Source organism: Nuphar pumila, chromosome 4, assembly GCF_984573655.1.
Source record: "Nuphar pumila chromosome 4, dmNupPumi1.hap1.1, whole genome shotgun sequence".
In the NCBI taxonomy this organism is placed as follows: domain Eukaryota; kingdom Viridiplantae; phylum Streptophyta; class Magnoliopsida; order Nymphaeales; family Nymphaeaceae; genus Nuphar; species Nuphar pumila.
In genome coordinates this window covers 126,588,231-126,609,840 of record NC_143252.1, presented here as the reverse complement: position 1 = coordinate 126,609,840, position 21,610 = coordinate 126,588,231, and the positions used below count along the sequence as shown (strand labels likewise).

The 21,610-nt window shown below is 38.2% G+C and overlaps 2 protein-coding genes across 2 annotated transcripts; both read right to left on the bottom strand.

Annotated features, from left to right (window-relative positions):
- Positions 1–657: 657 nt before the first annotated feature.
- Positions 658–5,260, bottom strand: LOC149840965 (2-alkenal reductase (NADP(+)-dependent)-like). Its single transcript, XM_090003501.1, has 5 exons — positions 4,960–5,260; positions 2,473–2,650; positions 2,028–2,194; positions 1,848–1,930; positions 658–1,335 (listed from the first exon to the last, which is right to left on the bottom strand). Exons 1-5 carry the CDS (start codon positions 5,188–5,190, stop codon positions 957–959), a joined length of 1,038 nt encoding a protein of 345 aa, XP_089859627.1. The 5' UTR covers positions 5,191–5,260; the 3' UTR covers positions 658–956.
- A 10,363-nt stretch (positions 5,261–15,623) lies between these two features.
- On the bottom strand, positions 15,624–20,178 carry LOC149840964 (2-alkenal reductase (NADP(+)-dependent)-like). The gene is made up of 5 exons (XM_090003499.1): positions 19,896–20,178; positions 17,411–17,588; positions 16,966–17,132; positions 16,786–16,868; positions 15,624–16,273 (listed from the first exon to the last, which is right to left on the bottom strand). Exons 1-5 carry the CDS (start codon positions 20,124–20,126, stop codon positions 15,895–15,897), a joined length of 1,038 nt encoding a protein of 345 aa, XP_089859625.1. The 5' UTR covers positions 20,127–20,178; the 3' UTR covers positions 15,624–15,894.
- Between the last annotated feature and the right edge of the window lie 1,432 nt (positions 20,179–21,610).

Here is a 21,610-nt window from a genome sequence, read left to right as displayed (position 1 = left end):
CCGTGAGATAATTTAACACCCTTTTAGCTTGACCACTTTGCATTAACCGTCAGATAAGGCAGGGGACTGTTTTGCAAAAATGGGATAAGGCCGTCTTCGCAAATCACCAATAAAAAAGGAACTATTTTGCTAAAAACGTCTCAAAAATTGATATTTTGACACGCTTTGCCATTATTTTCTTATGTTTGTAGCTATAAATGTTTATGATATTTTTCGCGGTTTAGAAAAGAAATCATATTTATCCCAAGAAAGAGATTTGTGGTCATGGACTTGAAGTTAGACTGAATCAGTTAAGCAGGTCAAAACTCATCATTGACCTAGGCTGGTTCGCAATTCAAACTTAATTACTCTGCCAGTAACCAGCTTTTTGAAGTATAGTTCATAATTTCATATAATTGGGTGTTCAGATTTGGACCAAGGCCTATCCGTTGCCATAGACTCACCACCTTTATGATGAATAGTTGGATGATCCTCCTCAATTGTCATGGCAGAATGGTACAAACAATTTGGAACATCACAATGGTTGTTGAAGCCAAAATGACTATAAAATACACTGAAAAAACACAGCAATGGCGCCCAGATGATCAATTTGCACCCTGAGGGGACATGAACACACAAAGAAATAGACAAAAAAAATTTAAGGAAGAATGTGCACGCATGATGATGATGCAAGACAACATGTAGATTAGGCATACGAGGCAAACAAAAGCCCAACATGAATTATAGATAAGTCTTTGACAAACATAAACCCTTCATGAAAGAACAACGATGATCGGAAGTAAGAAGGCTCAACATCCTCACTCATGATCCTAGTAGGTACTGTATCCATTTAAACAGCCACAAGGGCAGCCATTATTTATCTACTACTAGATATAACCAACTCCTATGCCCATCTTGCAAAACATCAAATACTAGTTTTCAAGCGGTACGATCACCCAGGGATTGTGACTAAACATTCAGTCGCGAGAAAGGACAACTAGCTGTTTGCCCACATTTCTTCCTTTGAATAGTCCAATTAGAGCAGCAGGGGCGTTTTCCAAGCCTTCAACCGCATCTTCAACATATGTTATTTTCTGTTCTTTGATGTAACGAATGGTCGTCTCCAGGAACCGAGGATACAAGTGCAAGTAATCAGACTGAATAAAACCCTGAATCTTTATGCGCTTTGTTACAACAACCATCAGATTACGTATGCCTTGAGGTTCCTCAAGATTGTACTGAGATATCATCCCACATGCGGAGATTCGGCCATGGAGTTTCATGTTTAGCAGTACCGCATCCAGCATAGGCCCACCCACATTTTCAAAATAAATGTCGATCCCTTCAGGGAAGTACCTGAAGGCATACAAATTAATCAGTTTTTACACTAAAGACAGAACACAACAACCATACAATTCAGGAATTTAACGTTCAAAGATACCTATTTCATCCTAGAAAACAGAAAAAGAAGACTAAGCAACCAACAAGTACAAGAGAAGTGCAATTGAATCCCACAATTGATAAGTGAATAAAGACATAATTACAGAAAAGTTCTCTACATGTGTGTGTGAGTTTTGTGTGCATGTGATCATCATTGCTTTCATGCGACCTTGTCAGCTTCGGAAGTCCTATGTCTCAAACACAAACAACTCAGAAATTTATCGTTCAAGGATACCAACTTCATCCTAGAAAACAGAAAAAGAGGACTAAGCATTGAATCCTGCAATTGATAAGCAAATAAAGACATAATTATAGAAAAGTGTCTCTCTGCATCCGTGTGTGAGTGAGTGCATGTGATCGTCATTACTTTCAAGCGACCTTGTCAGCTTCCAAAGTCCTATGTCTCAAACACATAAATATGCACACACCTTTTCAAAGCAGCATTCAGGTCAGGTTCTTCTTTATAGTTAAATGCCTCATCAAAGCCAAACTTATTCTTCAAGAGGTCAACCTGACATTTCAGTGCATTGCAAAGGTAGAATGCTCAAGCACTTTGAGGTGTAAAGTGAAATTAACATATTATATCAAAATGAGATTAAATGGAATACCTTTTCCTTGCTACCTGCACTCCCAACGACATAGCAACCTAACAACTTGGCAAACTGGCCAACAAGCTGCCCAACTGCCCCAGCTGCAGCTGATACATATACAGATTCTCCTTTCTTGGGGGAGCAGATCTCATGAAATCCAATGTAAGCTGTGAATCCAGCCATACCTACAAACCCCATATCAGTTTAACAGTCAGCATTGGTCTCGTAATTACAGGTGTGTGTGATGTGCTAAACCCCATAAAACATCCATTGCAATTAAAGCACTAACAACTACAAAACAATTAATTACTCGGAAGAAAAAGGATGCTAATAATTCCTTGAAAGAAGCTGCATAGCACTTGAGTTGATAAAATCCCAAAGTAGTAACTGTTGGCTATGCCAACCACTCTAGGTTTTATCAAGAAATGTGCAGAATAAACCAAAGAAAAAACACTCATCATACCTAGGAGGCCAGTATAGTGAGACAGTGGAGCACTGGTGTCCTTGATTTTAATAAGATGATCAGTCCTTGATATCAGGCTGTATTCTTCCCATCCAGTGACTCCCCATACCAAGTCCCCTACCTTGAAATCGGGGTTTCCTGAGTGCACTACTCTAAACACACCATGGCCCCATAAGACCTAACAACAGGCAAAGGAACATGTTAGAAGATGATCGCTCTCATTGTCTCTTATATATATATGTATGTGTGTGTGTGTGTGTGTGTTACTATTTGTAATAGTTGGTGCTATTGAAGCTTTATCGATCAATGTGACCACATAGATGCGTTCAGCACGGTTTATTTGCTAAGTATCAAACATTGGACTGTGATATTTCAATCTAGAAATGTGATTTTTTGAGTTGTAAAATTTTAGGGCATTGTGGGCCGTTGATTTTGAAGTCCTTAAAAAATCTGCTTACATGTCACAATCACATGATTCAAAACTCAATTTCTAAAAAACAAACCTTGTAGATCACATCCATAAGGTTCGATCTGCAAAAAAAATCTAAAAAAATGAAGAAAAAAAGGTGATTTATACTCAATAGTTATGTGCTATGTCACAGGGATTCGGCCAACCAGGTGCCGCATCCGCGTCGACGCGACGCAATGTGGGTGTGCGTGCGGGTGCGGCAGCTGGTGCAGTCAACCTGACCCTGGGTGTGGTCAACGCACCCAGGGTCATTTATGTCCAACTTTTGGACTTGAAAAAAAAAGAGGCCCGCTGAAATGGGCATGACAGCCAAAAAACTTAGGAACTGGTTTGTCAACGTGGCGAGTTTCGAGACACAACTCTTCAACTTTCTTTACGGCAACCACATGCCGTAGCCAACTACCAAGGAGTCTCTTCTCCGAATCATTTCTCTGGGTCAAGCGCAGGCTAAACCTGCGAAGGTGCCCGGTTCAACAAGAATCGATTGACAGCGGTGAAGAGATCGATTCCTTCTAGATGCAAGTGTGACTCGCCGAACTTTTTAATAACTGGAACATAAACAAATAGAAGAGGTACAATAGCCCATTCTTTAGAGGGACAAGGGGCATACTGAAGTAACGTCCTATTCCAAGCCATTTGTTCTGCAAATCTGAAGAGGGAACCATATAGGGTTAACTGCTACAATTGTTTGTATAAACGACTTAGCAAACTTCCTTTTTTGGGGTTATTTTGCAGAACTGACCCTATCAGTGTGATCTACATCTTGCTTTTAGTGGGAATCGACTTTCGAATCTCCAGAATCTGACCTGTATATAGTTTTTTCTGGTGATACAAAAGTCAATGGCTATAAAAAAACCAATTTTTCTTGACACAAAAAAAAAATGTTTTTCAATTGAAAAAGCACGATCCAGTAGTTGATTCTCACTGAATCTACAGCGCTGAATACATCTATGAGATTAGATTGAGTCAAAACAACTTGGATTGTGAAATTCCAACTAAATTGTAGGTAGAATTGTTAGTGTGTGTATGAAATTTAGTAGCTACTAATCAGTTTTATGTCCTAAACTTCTTAAACACTTATGAAAAACACAGTTGCACATGTATTTTGCTAAATCTAAACCTATATACATATTTATCATTGCATATTTACTAAAAACCAAGCTTTGAATCAAACCATTAAAAAAAAGATGATTTTTATTTCTACAAGGGCCTACCACAATGGCGGAACGACCCTAATAATCAACCCGTTTACCAAGTAGAGTCCCGTGAAATCTTCCTCTTTGCCTTCAATTGCATCTGAAGAGTTTTGGTGCAAAAATGAGTTGTTGATTTGTTATCGCTTTAAAAACACATCTAAACATGAAAACTGCCAAATCTGATAAATGTTTTTCTTCTAAGTAAGCTACAGAGAAAAAATCCGTAAGTGCAGGCTCAGCAAACACCCAAAACTTTGCCCTTTGAAGCTGTTTGGAATGGTTTAGGAAAAGTGGTACGTGTGAACCCAAATTGGTGCGAACAACTCGCACAGACCTACATAGAGCATCAAATTGCCCAAAAAACACAAAAGACAAAGTTGCTTGACCTCCACCATCTCTAAAAACGGTTTTTGCTGGGGCCCAATCGGCGCCGCACGATTTTCAGTTGGTAGGAGTGTTGATTCGTAGGAGGCAATCACTCTATATATCTATTTATAAAGGTTAGAGATGAGCTACCATCATCTTAACGGGATTATTTTTTCGCGCATGCAAACAGTCAGGCAATGATGGATCTGTCAAACCCCAGTTTGCTCAGCAGAAGAACACTCAAAGAACAAAAAAAAAAAAGTGGAAAAATCTTATTAACATGATCTTGTCAACAAAATTTAGCCTAGCATAAATAAAATGGTTGCAGGCACATTCATTCATATAATATGGAAAACCAGTGTCGCTCGCTCAAGAAAGAGCGGCAAATGTAATGGGGGGAGCCTTTTGGGTTGGAAACCAGGAGTTGAACGGAGGAGAAGAGAAAGTGGGACATACCGAGCCAATAGGGTAAGGGGCGGAGTAGCCAGGCATCTCTGTTCCACTCATGAGTATACGCATGTAAGGGTCGCAGGACAGGTAAAGGTTCTTTACCAGGACGTCTCTAGAACCTTCCGGAAGCTTCAACCTCATGGTGGTGCATGTGAGGCCCATGTCTTCCTCCTCTGGAAAGCCGGTGACATGCCGCCTGAGGACTACCTGCTTGTTGCTCACCTCTTCTCCGCCCATCTCTCTCTCTCTCTCTACGCAGAGATGTGGGTGGCCTTCTGTAGCTTCCTTCTTGTGGTGGAGAGACGGCTGAAAAATTGAAATATCTTTTTTTAGAGTTTAACTGGGGTTAGACGGATCGTATCAAAACAATAGCCAGCAGGATTCGATCATGGTCCTTCAGCTTGTCACAAGACCCCGCTTACCATATGGGTTTGGATTGGATTAATAAGAGAAACCAACAATTGCAAAATGAATTGTTTGAAATCCCTTGCACGGCTTTTCGCTAAAGGCCCTCCATTCAACCTAATCCCCATTTAAGATATTTGTGGTTAGTCAGACTGATAGCATACAGTCTTATTGGGCTCAATTTAATTACAATAAGAGGGCTATTGAATTATGCGTTCAATAGAAATCTTCACATACATGACAATACCCTGATTACATAATTGAGGCACATTCTTAGGTCCTCCATTCAAGTAATGCTCTCAACATTTGTAGCTAGCTTTATAGCAGTTTAGCAGATATCAAAATAAAGGCAATTAAAAATCTTTACTATATGTTTTACACAATAGAAATCTTCAGAATACAAGAGGTGCTAGGGGAGAATACATCAATATACTATAGAGATCTTCAGCGTGCCATCTATTACCAAAGGAAAGCCTAGAAAGAACAAGAAGTTTTGATCTCATTGGCCTCTTCTTTTTACCATAAAATTTTAAGCTTCTATTGAGATTATTAGTTAATTTAACCACTAAAGCACTGTATCATCTAATGAACAATTAACAAAAGCTTCAATATTCATGCTTTCTCAGTCTTTCAACCTTGGAAGTTCCAGATTTGTTATGAGATACATATTACAATGTGCACGAATTGCCAAAATTTAATAGAACAGAATGTTAAAAGGCATCTTCTACCTGTGAGAAGAACTATCAAACTGTCAAGATCCAACTACCAAATAGATTCATTAAGAGAGAAAATTTGTACCTTGATATAGGTTCAACTGCATGAAGGTATAGAAGTTGAGCAACAATAATAGTTAGTAGTTCCTCCATGCTTGGGTTGCACTATAGTTGGATGTGATGATGTTTCACAACTACTGTTTTATGAGCTTGAACTGGTACTGTATGTTTTGAATGTTGAGATCTGAGTCTTGGATTTCAAATATGAGGATTAGGATACACATATCTCCGGTTGGGAATTTAGGATTTGGAAACCCAAGTATAGGGTGCATTAAGCTTCTCCTTGTCTTTGAAGCATTAAAAAATGTGGGGTAGATTATCTAAAGATAATTATCTAAAGGTAATGCCTTCTTATTTTTTTTTCGATTTATAACCCGAAGAAACCACACCGGGCACAAAGACCTGGTCGCGTTGGCTCATCCTGCCATACCTAGCTATGGTCATCATGCAAATAACGTAAAACTCCAAGGCCATACCTAGGGTGCCTTTATCTTGGTCATAATTCAAAAGAGGATTTTCTCAGAAGGTGAAGAATGATGGATTGGATTGGTGTGACGTGGGAAGGTTGTGCCTTGCTGCTCTTTTATTTGACCTCAAACCTTCATGAGCTTATTAAGTTCTAACTGTAAACACACAATTTTGACATGTAGGCACTGTATACAAACACCAGTGTTTGTATCTAACCCTCTAAACATGACAGAAGGCAAATAGGACCATGTTTTCTTCCCTCGTTTAATATCAGAATTTCAGTTTCTCATTTGGTTTCCTCCGTATTTTTATTTCTCTTATATGTTGCACATACCTGTATGGTTTAGATTTCTATATTGCAGCAACAAGTCCATATTTTAACCATGCCCTCAATTCTACAAAATAAGCACTTCACCTACATAGAATAAGAAATGAATCTGATATGGGTAACAAACACATTTAGAGTGGAAAATGTAGTGCAAGAACCTTATACAAGAATATACCGACTCATACATAAATCGCTTCTATCCTGCTTCAAAGGGATAAAAAAAAAATTAAGTAAAAGCATAACATCCTATCCAACAAACACATTTAAGTAAAATCTCTACTATCCTGCTTCATACATAACTTTACACAAGAAAAGGGATAACATCCGATCCAACAAGAATAACCAAAGATGACAAAAACAAATGGAAAGCCATCACTGAAATCTAATTGATTGGTACCGATGTTGCTTGAATCCATAAAAATTAAGTAAAATCATGCAAACAACAAAACAATTAAGATCAAGGGCAAAATAGAAAAGGAAACAGGGAACATATTGCACACACATGAAAAGGAAATAGAAGAATCAAGAAACTATATATGAACTTTTAGCTTACAGCTACTATAGAGGAGCTTGAATCCTCTCTAGGATGAGGATGTGTACCAAAGATCACTGCAGGTCTATCACTGACAAGAGCGATACGCCTTGACAATGCAGTGACAAGTACATTGTTTTGCCCTCCAACTTACCAAAAATTTATAGTGAAATATTAATACCAAGGTAGAAATTAGGCTCCACAATCCTCCAACAAAGAAGACATAAGATGATCTAGTATGACAATAGGACACTCAAGTAATGAATAAAAATTGGTTGAAAATCGAGTACAACTATTGCCATAATATTTTTGTTTATATAGTATGCAAGTATGACTCTTGTAGCATGTTCTTAATTACAGTATATTTAACATTTTGCATTATTCTTATAATATATGCATGCAATATTATCTATGATTCTATATTAGTTGATGTTTGATGATGTCTTATGTCGCTCATAGAGACATAAATGCTTCATATGTGATTTTATGGTTGTATTTTGTGCAATTCATCATTGTTTCATGTGATATGGGTTTTTAAAAATTTTGCTATTTTTTTTCTTAATTTTTTGAATTTTTTATTAAAAATTCACAATACATTTATGATGTAATACGATGTTACTTTGGGCCCGACTGATACAGGTAACAATATGATACATACAACCTTGGTATATACAATTTATGTTGGCAATGAGATGCCAAAGGCTACTTGAAAAGATACACATCATTGCAGTTTCGGTGTTTCTATGATATACAATAGAAGAGACAACCCCAAAAAGATAAGGTACATTAAAAACAATATCCAATAAAAAAACAATGATAAAGTCTAATATGAACGACTTTTGCTACCAACAAGATGTCAAAAGCTGCTTGGGAAAAATACATATATTGCCATTAGCTTTTACTCTCCTAAAACAATTAGGAGTAGCATAAGCTTCAATTCTCATGCAACCTAACCAGGAATTCAATTGATTTTCCCACATCATTTACTAAACTACTTTAAATACAATAAATATATAATTAATTTGCAGATGTTACCTGAGTTTTTGCAAACTCAATTTCTTCTTTGACCATTTTGAAGACACCCACACTACATTCCTGAAATTATGTTGTTGCATCAACAACCGCTATGCATTCATCAAAACACATGAAAAATAGAAGAAACAAGAAACGTGTGAAACCCATTTCACAAAGAACTTTCAGCTTACAACCACTACAGATACTTTGTAAGGCATCATTATGACACCAAGCCAAGATCTGTCTCAAAGATCCACTTCAGATCCCCTATTATGACATTTAGTTGGAATTTGAGACCAGTGGAGTGCGCAGTGCGGGTGAGGGACCACGTCGAGAGAAGAGAATGAAATTGGATTTAACCGACTCATAGGCCCACTACTAACTCTGTGGCTCATAACTCAAGGACTTGCTACATAAGTGGGTCCTAGGATTCCTGGCCCACTACTCTTAGTCATTGGATTCACTTATGAGAATCCAATAATACATTCTGGATCCAATACCTGGATCTTTAATTTGGATCAAATACTTGAATCCAACTTACATATGAATTATGAGTTCCATGTGTGAGACCCAATGGTCACATGGATCTTTATCAAGATCCAACTTCTTTCACTTGGCCATATTGGGTGAACACTCATATTCTATTATAACTGGTGAATCATGTATCATATATAGCACTTCATGATAAAAACATTCACCCAATAAACCATGCATGATTCCAAGGGTTTCATCAATGATATTTTTCTCATATGTTGTGGGTTATTTCTTACATAATCATGTGATTTTTTTCATCATTCAATTTCAAGTACAAGGTTTTCACACATATTATGGGTTATTTCCTACATAGTTATGTGGATATTTTCATCATTGATATTCAAGTATGAGATTTTCATACATGCTATGAGTTATTTCCTACATAACCATGTGAATTTCCTTTGTTTTCAAGTATAATATTTTTCACACATGCTATGGGTTATTTCTCACATAGTCATATGGCTTTTCATATGAATCATGATACTTTCCACATATGGTATGGGTTTAGTCATAACATTGTCCTTATATGCACTAATTTCACATAACTATATAGGTTTCTCATCATGTCATAGTTTAAATTATAACCCTTAATGTGAAATACTATATTCAAATAAATACATTATATTGGGGTCTTACTTTAGTCAGTTATAGGGTTCTTATAGCTCTTCCATGACCATACCATAGGATATCATCATGTTCACATGCACACTAGTAGAGTAATATGAATTTTCATCAACTCATAGATCCATGATAAAAATATGATTTGCCAAACATAGAAAATACTTTCACTTTTTAAACTTTCACCATAGTCCATATTCCTACCATCCATGTGCATTATCATATGCAACATGCTTAAATTCTGAACAAGTTAATTATCACCTAATAATTTTGGATCAATATATATGCAGATTAATATCTCATGAGATTTATCCCATTGCCATTTGCATATGCCAAACATGATAAACCAATTTCAAAGCTTTAATCAAACCATAAGCTCGTGAACATATAAGTTTAGATTCATTACCAGATCCACTAGAAAAATCTAGATCCAAATCTATTGGATTTATATGAGTCCATATCAAAATTTGACTTGAGATGTTATCTATCAAGACTAACATAATCTATATTTAAAAAAATTCAAATAGATCCGCATCACACATCCATTATTATACGTATCTGGATCTATCTAGGTCAAACCGGGGCTCATACAAAATATATTATTATTATATCCAATATCTGGCTTCATACTATCCATATCCAATATAAATTTTGGATTAAATCTGAATTCATATCTCATATTCAGGAATTATACTTTTTCGAATTCATCACAAAACCTGGATTAAATCTAGAACCATATCTCATGTTTAGGAATTATAGTATCTGAATTCAATACAAAACCTAGATCAAATCTAGATCCATATCCCATATCTCAGAATTTTACTATCTACATCAAATACAAAACCTCAATCAAATCTAGATCCATATTCCATATCAAAAAATTATACTATCTGAATCCAATACTAGATCGGCTCAATAAGAGAACCCAATTAAAGAAGTATCCAAAAGTATACATGCTTCAAACCATAACTGAGTTCATATCATACTATCAACTTTGAGTCAAAACCAAATTCAAACTGGATCTCAATACTTGATTCATGTTGAGTTATTTGCTCAACATCCAAATAACCTCAAAACACTCATAAAATAACCCATTCAGGTATAATAATAGTTCAAGTATATTCAATGATGTTTTATGGATCCAAAACTTATTAATTGGATATATTTAGTTTTATTCAAGTTCAACAAGATCCAATAACATTGTCTGGATCTAAAGTCATTCAACTATATCTATCCAAATCTATACAGGTTCAACTGAATCTAAATTATTTTACCAGATCAAACCAAGGTTTATGTCACCTTACTAGATCTAAAACATCTGATCTAATGAATTCTAGTCTAATAAAACTTGATCCATAAAAAATTGATCAATTCAAACCATACTGAATTCAGATCCATATATATTAAGATGCAGTTTGCATACTAAAACCTATCACGATCGCTGCATCTTTAGGGTGTGGACAAGGTGGATCGATCGTGGCCCTCAATGAGGGCACACCAAAACCTATCAATGGCAGTAATGAGCACCCCAGCCCAGAGGTGGAGGAACCCATTGTTGAGGATCTTGATGGCAATGGCGCTCCTGATGACCTCCTGGATATTTACTCTGATGAGCGTGATCTCTGCCATGGGCTACAACGAGACCCTCACCGCCGCTGGGCATTTGTCCCTATAGAGCTTGACTAGGTGCCGCATGATGGCGGTGTCAAGCTGGGCGAAGAACAACTGGATGATGAGCCCCATGGTGGTGGCCCAGAGCAACAACCAGAGCAGTGAGTCCCCCACGATATCCTCGGCCTGGAGCCCCCCCTCGAGGTTTTCTAGGTCAAGGAGGGCGAAGCTCATGAGGACCCCTGAGCATATGAAAATCCACGAGAATGCTAGTGGCGATGACAAAAATGGATCGGCTTCCCCGAAATCCTCCAAGATCCCAATCAAGACTTTCTCTCACTCCTTAAACACCTCCTCCTTAGGAAATGGAAGAGAAGAGCATGGCGTCTTATTCCTTCTCATCCTCTGCAACTCGACTCATCTTCTCTCCTTACTTGGGGTCTCCTTCTCCAAATATGTTCAAGATGTAAGACCGGTCGGCAACGTCGACCACCCTAATCGAAAGGGGGCTTTCCTGTGACTTTTTTTGTCGAGCTTTGGCGACTCTGCCGATGACCGATGAGTTTTGTTTGGCACTGCGACAACAACACTGTCGTAAGGGTCTCCTCCACCCCTGACGTCGACAATGATGCTGAGGGGGTTTCTCTTTCGATTCCTTTGTCGTTGACAACAGGGATCGTCGAAGATCGGTGACCACATGACGAAGGGAGTTCTCTACTGCCCTTGATGTTAGCAGCAACATCAGCCTCCAACAACTCCACCTTCTTGAGAGGATTGCTCTGATCGGTTACTCTGAGTGACGATCAACAACGAGCATCTACACACACCTTAAATCGAAGCTCTGATACCACTGTTGAAATTTGAGACCGGTGGAATGCGCAGTGCGGGTGAGGGATTAGGTCGATAGAGGAGAAGAGAATAATAATGGATTTAACTGGCCTGCTTCAGGGGCAATTTCATGGATTTATATCCATGTTTCCTGCACAAGCAAGAGTTAGGATAAGTAACCTCTCCTGAGTAGCTTGTTCCAACCTGATCAGTTTTCTTGGATTCTCAAACATGTTGAGAATCCAATGAGTTATGGACCCACCACTAACTAAATGGATCATAACTCACGACCTACTACTTAAGTGGGTCCTATGATTCCTGGCCCACTACTATGAGTCATTGGATTCTCTTATAATAATGTAAGAATCCTTACTTTGGATAAAATACTTGAATCCAACTTACATATGAATATGAATCATGGAGGTGAGGGATTTTTCTATTATGGTGTCATTAATGAAATCAGTAAGAGGGAAAGAAGAGATGGGTTTCTTCTTCTCTGTTGGTACAGTAGAGAGAGAGAGAGCCGAATGAGGATCAACATTATCACACATGAAGATCAACAAAATGTTGAACCCATGAACCCAACAAAATAGAAAACAAAACTAAAATATAGAAAAACAAAAGCAAAAGGAAAAGAAAAAGAAACTACAACCAGCTAGCAACAAACAACAAAGCCAAGCTCAACCAGGATCCTCTGGAAAAGAAGGAACCACCGATGAGTGAACGTTGTTCAGACGGAAGGAGAGGTCTCTAAGATGCATACGTAGAATCGCGTATACATCAACCAAGATTTTATGGACAAGATTGTTAAGGATGACCAGAATTTGACGGAAAGTAGCATCATTGCGTGCCATCCAAACAAACCACCAAGTAGTAAGCAACCATGTCTTCCAGATCAGTCTCCACCGCTTGCAACGTCTAATTTCAATAGGGCCTAGGAGCAGATCAAGCGCAAAAGACTCCTCTTTAACAATTACGTTCGGAGATCTCCACGTGCTATTAAATAGGGCCATGAAGATTGGGCAGAACCAGAATAAATGAAAAGTAGTTTCTTCAGCAGCTTGACACAGCACACACCAACTTGGGAACTGAAAGCTCAACTTCTTTAAATAACTGTGAGTCTGAACCCTATCATGCAAAATTAACCAAGCCAAGACCTGAGTCTGAACCCTAAGAGGGAAAGAAGAGATGGGTTTCTTCTTCTCTGTTGGTACAGTAGAGAGAGAGAGAGAGAGAGAGAGAGAGAGAGAGAGAGAGAGAGAGAGAGAGAGAGAGAGATCACCAATGACAACAATGGTGGCTCTGAGACAATCTGAGCTGCAACCCCTTTTCTAATGATCCAAAATATGTGGGTCCCCTTATCAAACGGTCCTTTCTGATGACCAGAAATGAAAGGAAGAAAGAGGGATGACCAAGGGATCGAATTGCAGAGAGAGATGATACAACAGGTAGGGATGAAAGAACAGAGAGAGAGAAGGTAAGCGCAAAATGAAAAAAAAAAGGATAAAAAAGGGGATTAGCACCAAAAAGAAAAGTCCAGCGCTAAATGAATTCTACATTCAGCAGTAATTTTATTTGTCGCAATATGTAATCAGCTGCGGCTTCCACATGCTGACTGCCACTATACTTGTCCAGCCACAATTTCAACGAGCCAGACACTAAATGTATGTTGATGTTGATCTAATAATTTGTTGTAGTGCCCCTCTTATTTGAAAAAGAAACCTTTTGTAAATGCTTTTGGATTGTAGGCATCTTTGTTTGTTTCTGTTTGTAAATGTTTTGTAAGTTGTTTGTGTTTAAATAAAAAATCATGAAGAAAATGTGTGAAATATGGTATAATTTAGGAAAAATGAATGCTGGTAATCATACTATGGGTTGAGGACGATAAACAACTCGCGCTGCAAAACACTATGAAACCGCGAATGTTGTATGTTACATAGAAAATTTGCAAACCTACAAAGATTAAAATGAAAGTGAATAGATAAAAACAAAAAATCAAACCAGCGAATGTTTGGGTGGTGGTTGCTCAGACATAACTTTTGAGTTGCGCTTTAGATAAAACTGAGCGCAAATGTTGAATGGTTCATAGAAAATTTGCTACCCTTGAAAGATTAAGACAAATGAAAGTGGAAAGCTTAAAAATTAAAATGAAAAATTCAAACTAGCAAGTTTTGGAAACTAGAAAAAATGAAAAAAACAAACTCAGGCCGAAACCCGGCCGGATGGGCCTGAGTTATATAAAAAAACAAAAAATAAAGTAAAGTTATTTTTTATGGAAACTAGAAATCACATAGTAACTTGGGTACATGAGAACTTGTTAATTACTTTTAATTACCTAATTAATTTTACCAAATCATATCAATTGCACACACAGTTGGGTAGGATTGTTTTGTGTAGGAATTATCTTATTTGGGCCCACCCGGCCCCGGCCCACTTCACATTGGCCCATTGGGCCAATGGGCCTCTCTTCTAACCCGAGCCCATTAAGAACCAGACCAAAACCTGGACCGATAGTAAATGGGCCGGGCTGGCCTGGTCAACGGCCTGGTCCATCCTAGCGTCAAGTGCCATTAAATTTCTTTGGAACGTTACAACCTTTAGTGTCTTTAAAAGTGCTGCCAAAACTCCAATTGGGTCTCACCACGGCAAGCCTTTTCGGTGCTTGAGAAGCGCCAGTAAAGGCCATAGTTTTCTGCAGCACTTTCTAAGCATCACTAATTACTAGCGACACAGACTTGCTCGGTACTCATTCGACTCTTAAAAAGTACTGGCAGTGATCATTAGCGGCACATAAAAAAGCCCCGAATGGTCTCTTTTGTTGTTGTAATTAGAAATTTTATTTTGCGGGAAAATATTGACATACTAATTTGAAGAAAAAAGAAATATATAAAGTATAATAAAACGTAAAACACAACTAAACCCCAGCTTGCTAATAAAAATTCATAATATTTTTAAAATAGTGGTACTCTGAAAATCATCATAAATATTTTAGGAATACAAGGGCTTTTTAAAATATGGCAAAAAAATCGTCATACTCCTAAAATAGCATCGATATTTGTGATTCATGATATACATCGTCTATTGAACTTAATTGATATAATTGGAGGCATGATTCCACCTTTGTAGACAGGCAGGAGTATTTCCCTCTGGCTAGTAAACGAAGCTTGTTATAGCTTTTGTCCTCATGAGAGAGAGAGAGAGAGAGAGAGAGAGAGAGAGAGAGAAGAGAGAGAGAGAGAGAGAGAGAGAGAGAGAGAGAGAGAGGATCATCCCAATTTAGTGTTCAAAATATCATCAAAGATCACAGATTGTTTAATGGTCCAACTTCAAAGTTCAAACATGGTTCAGTTAGAAAATCAAACCTTAGAATGGTTTGGTATGGACTGTAAAAGTGGCCACTGCATGTTTGGTAGGCAGTTGGACAAAGTGGACCATCTAGAAAGTTGCATCCCCCCAATATATTTGCACCCTGAGGGGACATGAACACACAAAGAAATAGACAAAAAAAAATTTAAGGAAGAATGTGCACGCATGATGATGATGCAAGACAACATGTAGATTAGGCATACGAGGCAAACAAAAGCCCAACATGAATTATAGATAAGTCTTTGACAAACATGAACCCTTCATGAAAGAACAACGATGATCGGAAGTAAGAAGGCTCAACATCCTCACTCATGATCCTAGTAGGTACTGTATCCATTTAAACAGCCACAAGGGCAGCCATTATTTATCTACTACTAGATATAACTAACTCCTATGCCCATCTTGCAAAACATCAAATACTAGTTTTCAAGCGGTACGATCACCCAGGGATTGTGACTAAACATTCAGTCGTGAGAAAGGACAACTAGCTGTTTGCCCACATTTCTTCCTTTGAATAGTCCAATTAGAGCAGCAGGGGCGTTTTCCAAGCCTTCAACCGCATCTTCAACATATGTTATCTTCTGTTCTTTGATGTAACGAATGGTCGTCTCCAGGAACCGAGGATACAAGTGCAAGTAATCAGACTGAATAAAACCCTGAATCTTTATGCGCTTTGTTACAACAACCATCAGATTACGTATGCCTTGAGGTTCCTCAAGATTGTACTGAGATATCATCCCACATGCGGAGATTCGGCCATGGAGTTTCATGTTTAGCAGTACCGCATCCAGCATAGGCCCACCCACATTTTCAAAATAAATGTCGATCCCTTCAGGGAAGTACCTGAAGGCATACAAATTAATCAGTTTTTACACTAAAGACAGAACACAACAACCATACAATTCAGGAATTTAACGTTCAAAGATACCTATTTCATCCTAGAAAACAGAAAAAGAAGACTAAGCAACCAACAAGTACAAGAGAAGTGCAATTGAATCCCACAATTGATAAGTGAATAAAGACATAATTACAGAAAAGTTCTCTACATGTGTGTGTGAGTTTTGTGTGCATGTGATCATCATTGCTTTCATGCGACCTTGTCAGCTTCGGAAGTCCTATGTCTCAAACACAAACAACTCAGAAATTTATCGTTCAAGGATACCAACTTCATCCTAGAAAACAGAAAAAGAGGACTAAGCATTGAATCCTGCAATTGATAAGCAAATAAAGACATAATTATAGAAAAGTGTCTCTCTGCATCCGTGTGTGAGTGAGTGCATGTGATCGTCATTACTTTCAAGCGACCTTGTCAGCTTCCAAAGTCCTATGTCTCAAACACATAAATATGCACACACCTTTTCAAAGCAGCATTCAGGTCAGGTTCTTCTTTATAGTTAAATGCCTCATCAAAGCCAAACTTATTCTTCAAGAGGTCAACCTGACATTTCAGTGCATTGCAAAGGTAGAATGCTCAAGCACTTTGAGGTGTAAAGTGAAATTAACATATTATATCAAAATGAGATTAAATGGAATACCTTTTCCTTGCTACCTGCACTCCCAACGACATAGCAACCTAACAACTTGGCAAACTGGCCAACAAGCTGCCCAACTGCCCCAGCTGCAGCTGATACATATACAGATTCTCCTTTCTTGGGGGAGCAGATCTCATGAAATCCAATGTAAGCTGTGAATCCAGCCATACCTACAAACCCCATATCAGTTTAACAGTCAGCATTGGTCTCGTAATTACAGGTGTGTGTGATGTGCTAAACCCCATAAAACATCCATTGCAATTAAAGCACTAACAACTACAAAACAATTAATTACTCGGAAGAAAAAGGATGCTAATAATTCCTTGAAAGAAGCTGCATAGCACTTGAGTTGATAAAATCCCAAAGTAGTAACTGTTGGCTATGCCAACCACTCTAGGTTTTATCAAGAAATGTGCAGAATAAACCAAAGAAAAAACACTCATCATACCTAGGAGGCCAGTATAGTGAGACAGTGGAGCACTGGTGTCCTTGATTTTAATAAGATGATCAGTCCTTGATATCAGGCTGTATTCTTCCCATCCAGTGACTCCCCATACCAAGTCCCCTACCTTGAAATCGGGGTTTCCTGAGTGCACTACTCTAAACACACCATGGCCCCATAAGACCTAACAACAGGCAAAGGAACATGTTAGAAGATGATCGCTCTCATTGTCTCTTATATATATATGTATGTGTGTGTGTGTGTGTGTTACTATTTGTAATAGTTGGTGCTATTGAAGCTTTATCGATCAATGTGACCACATAGATGCGTTCAGCACGGTTTATTTGCTAAGTATCAAACATTGGACTGTGATATTTCAATCTAGAAATGTGATTTTTTGAGTTGTAAAATTTTAGGGCATTGTGGGCCGTTGATTTTGAAGTCCTTAAAAAATCTGCTTACATGTCACAATCACATGATTCAAAACTCAATTTCTAAAAAACAAACCTTGTAGATCACATCCATAAGGTTCGATCTGCAAAAAAAATCTAAAAAAATGAAGAAAAAAAGGTGATTTATACTCAATAGTTATGTGCTATGTCACAGGGATTCGGCCAACCAGGTGCCGCATCCGCGTCGACGCGACGCAATGTGGGTGTGCGTGCGGGTGCGGCAGCTGGTGCAGTCAACCTGACCCTGGGTGTGGTCAACGCACCCAGGGTCATTTATGTCCAACTTTTGGACTTGAAAAAAAAAGAGGCCCGCTGAAATGGGCATGACAGCCAAAAAACTTAGGAACTGGTTTGTCAACGTGGCGAGTTTCGAGACACAACTCTTCAACTTTCTTTACGGCAACCACATGCCGTAGCCAACTACCAAGGAGTCTCTTCTCCGAATCATTTCTCTGGGTCAAGCGCAGGCTAAACCTGCGAAGGTGCCCGGTTCAACAAGAATCGATTGACAGCGGTGAAGAGATCGATTCCTTCTAGATGCAAGTGTGACTCGCCGAACTTTTTAATAACTGGAACATAAACAAATAGAAGAGGTACAATAGCCCATTCTTTAGAGGGACAAGGGGCATACTGAAGTAACGTCCTATTCCAAGCCATTTGTTCTGCAAATCTGAAGAGGGAACCATATAGGGTTAACTGCTACAATTGTTTGTATAAACGACTTAGCAAACTTCCTTTTTTGGGGTTATTTTGCAGAACTGACCCTATCAGTGTGATCTACATCTTGCTTTTAGTGGGAATCGACTTTCGAATCTCCAGAATCTGACCTGTATATAGTTTTTTCTGGTGATACAAAAGTCAATGGCTATAAAAAAACCAATTTTTCTTGACACAAAAAAAAAATGTTTTTCAATTGAAAAAGCACGATCCAGTAGTTGATTCTCACTGAATCTACAGCGCTGAATACATCTATGAGATTAGATTGAGTCAAAACAACTTGGATTGTGAAATTCCAACTAAATTGTAGGTAGAATTGTTAGTGTGTGTATGAAATTTAGTAGCTACTAATCAGTTTTATGTCCTAAACTTCTTAAACACTTATGAAAAACACAGTTGCACATGTATTTTGCTAAATCTAAACCTATATACATATTTATCATTGCATATTTACTAAAAACCAAGCTTTGAATCAAACCATTAAAAAAAAGATGATTTTTATTTCTACAAGGGCCTACCACAATGGCGGAACGACCCTAATAATCAACCCGTTTACCAAGTAGAGTCCCGTGAAATCTTCCTCTTTGCCTTCAATTGCATCTGAAGAGTTTTGGTGCAAAAATGAGTTGTTGATTTGTTATCGCTTTAAAAACACATCTAAACATGAAAACTGCCAAATCTGATAAATGTTTTTCTTCTAAGTAAGCTACAGAGAAAAAATCCGTAAGTGCAGGCTCAGCAAACACCCAAAACTTTGCCCTTTGAAGCTGTTTGGAATGGTTTAGGAAAAGTGGTACGTGTGAACCCAAATTGGTGCGAACAACTCGCACAGACCTACATAGAGCATCAAATTGCCCAAAAAACACAAAAGACAAAGTTGCTTGACCTCCACCATCTCTAAAAACGGTTTTTGCTGGGGCCCAATCGGCGCCGCACGATTTTCAGTTGGTAGGAGTGTTGATTCGTAGGAGGCAATCACTCTATATATCTATTTATAAAGGTTAGAGATGAGCTACCATCATCTTAACGGGATTATTTTTTCGCGCATGCAAACAGTCAGGCAATGATGGATCTGTCAAACCCCAGTTTGCTCAGCAGAAGAACACTCAAAGAACAAAAAAAAAAAAGTGGAAAAATCTTATTAACATGATCTTGTCAACAAAATTTAGCCTAGCATAAATAAAATGGTTGCAGGCACATTCATTCATATAATATGGAAAACCAGTGTCGCTCGCTCAAGAAAGAGCGGCAAATGTAATGGGGGGAGCCTTTTGGGTTGGAAACCAGGAGTTGAACGGAGGAGAAGAGAAAGTGGGACATACCGAGCCAATAGGGTAAGGGGCGGAGTAGCCAGGCATCTCTGTTCCACTCATGAGTATACGCATGTAAGGGTCGCAGGACAGGTAAAGGTTCTTTACCAGGACGTCTCTAGAACCTTCCGGAAGCTTCAACCTCATGGTGGTGCATGTGAGGCCCATGTCTTCCTCCTCTGGAAAGCCGGTGACATGCCGCCTGAGGACTACCTGCTTGTTGCTCACCTCTTCTCCGCCCATCTCTCTCTCTCTCTCTCTACGCAGAGATGTGGGTGGCCTTCTGTAGCTTCCTTCTTGTGGTGGAGAGACGGCTGAAAAATTGAAATATCTTTTTTTAGAGTTTAACTGGGGTTAGACGGATCGTATCAAAACAATAGCCAGCAGGATTCGATCATGGTCCTTCAGCTTGTCACAAGACCCCGCTTACCATATGGGTTTGGATTGGATTAATAAGAGAAACCAACAATTGCAAAATGAATTGTTTGAAATCCCTTGCACGGCTTTTCGCTAAAGGCCCTCCATTCAACCTAATCCCCATTTAAGATATTTGTGGTTAGTCAGACTGATAGCATACAGTCTTATTGGGCTCAATTTAATTACAATAAGAGGGCTATTGAATTATGCGTTCAATAGAAATCTTCACATACATGACAATACCCTGATTACATAATTGAGGCACATTCTTAGGTCCTCCATTCAAGTAATGCTCTCAACATTTGTAGCTAGCTTTATAGCAGTTTAGCAGATATCAAAATAAAGGCAATTAAAAATCTTTACTATATGTTTTACACAATAGAAATCTTCAGAATACAAGAGGTGCTAGGGGAGAATACATCAATATACTATAGAGATCTTCAGCGTGCCATCTATTACCAAAGGAAAGCCTAGAAAGAACAAGAAGTTTTGATCTCATTGGCCTCTTCTTTTTACCATAAAATTTTAAGCTTCTATTGAGATTATTAGTTAATTTAACCACTAAAGCACTGTATCATCTAATGAACAATTAACAAAAGCTTCAATATTCATGCTTTCTCAGTCTTTCAACCTTGGAAGTTCCAGATTTGTTATGAGATACATATTACAATGTGCACGAATTGCCAAAATTTAATAGAACAGAATGTTAAAAGGCATCTTCTACCTGTGAGAAGAACTATCAAACTGTCAAGATCCAACTACCAAATAGATTCATTAAGAGAGAAAATTTGTACCTTGATATAGGTTCAACTGCATGAAGGTATAGAAGTTGAGCAACAATAATAGTTAGTAGTTCCTCCATGCTTGGGTTGCACTATAGTTGGATGTGATGATGTTTCACAACTACTGTTTTATGAGCTTGAACTGGTACTGTATGTTTTGAATGTTGAGATCTGAGTCTTGGATTTCAAATATGAGGATTAGGATACACATATCTCCGGTTGGGAATTTAGGATTTGGAAACCCAAGTATAGGGTGCATTAAGCTTCTCCTTGTCTTTGAAGCATTAAAAAATGTGGGGTAGATTATCTAAAGATAATTATCTAAAGGTAATGCCTTCTTATTTTTTTTTCGATTTATAACCCGAAGAAACCACACCGGGCACAAAGACCTGGTCGCGTTGGCTCATCCTGCCATACCTAGCTATGGTCATCATGCAAATAACGTAAAACTCCAAGGCCATACCTAGGGTGCCTTTATCTTGGTCATAATTCAAAAGAGGATTTTCTCAGAAGGTGAAGAATGATGGA

What these genes read in the sequence shown, in the direction of transcription:
- LOC149840965 (XM_090003501.1), bottom strand. Translation starts at nt 5,190, where the DNA reads ATGGGCGGAGAAGAGGTGAGCAACAAGCAGGTAGTCCTCAGGCGGCAT. An exon ending in CCCCTTACCCTATTGGCTCG is followed by an intron (nt 2,651 to 4,959) that starts GTATGTCCCACT and finishes GCCTGTTGTTAG; the next exon opens with GTCTTATGGGGCCATGGTGT. An exon ending in TCACTATACTGGCCTCCTAG is followed by an intron (nt 2,195 to 2,472) that starts GTATGATGAGTG and finishes TGGGGTTTGTAG; the next exon opens with GTATGGCTGGATTCACAGCT.
- LOC149840964 (XM_090003499.1), bottom strand. Translation starts at nt 20,126, where the DNA reads ATGGGCGGAGAAGAGGTGAGCAACAAGCAGGTAGTCCTCAGGCGGCAT. An exon ending in CCCCTTACCCTATTGGCTCG is followed by an intron (nt 17,589 to 19,895) that starts GTATGTCCCACT and finishes GCCTGTTGTTAG; the next exon opens with GTCTTATGGGGCCATGGTGT. An exon ending in GTGCAGGTAGCAAGGAAAAG is followed by an intron (nt 16,869 to 16,965) that starts GTATTCCATTTA and finishes CTGAAATGTCAG; the next exon opens with GTTGACCTCTTGAAGAATAA.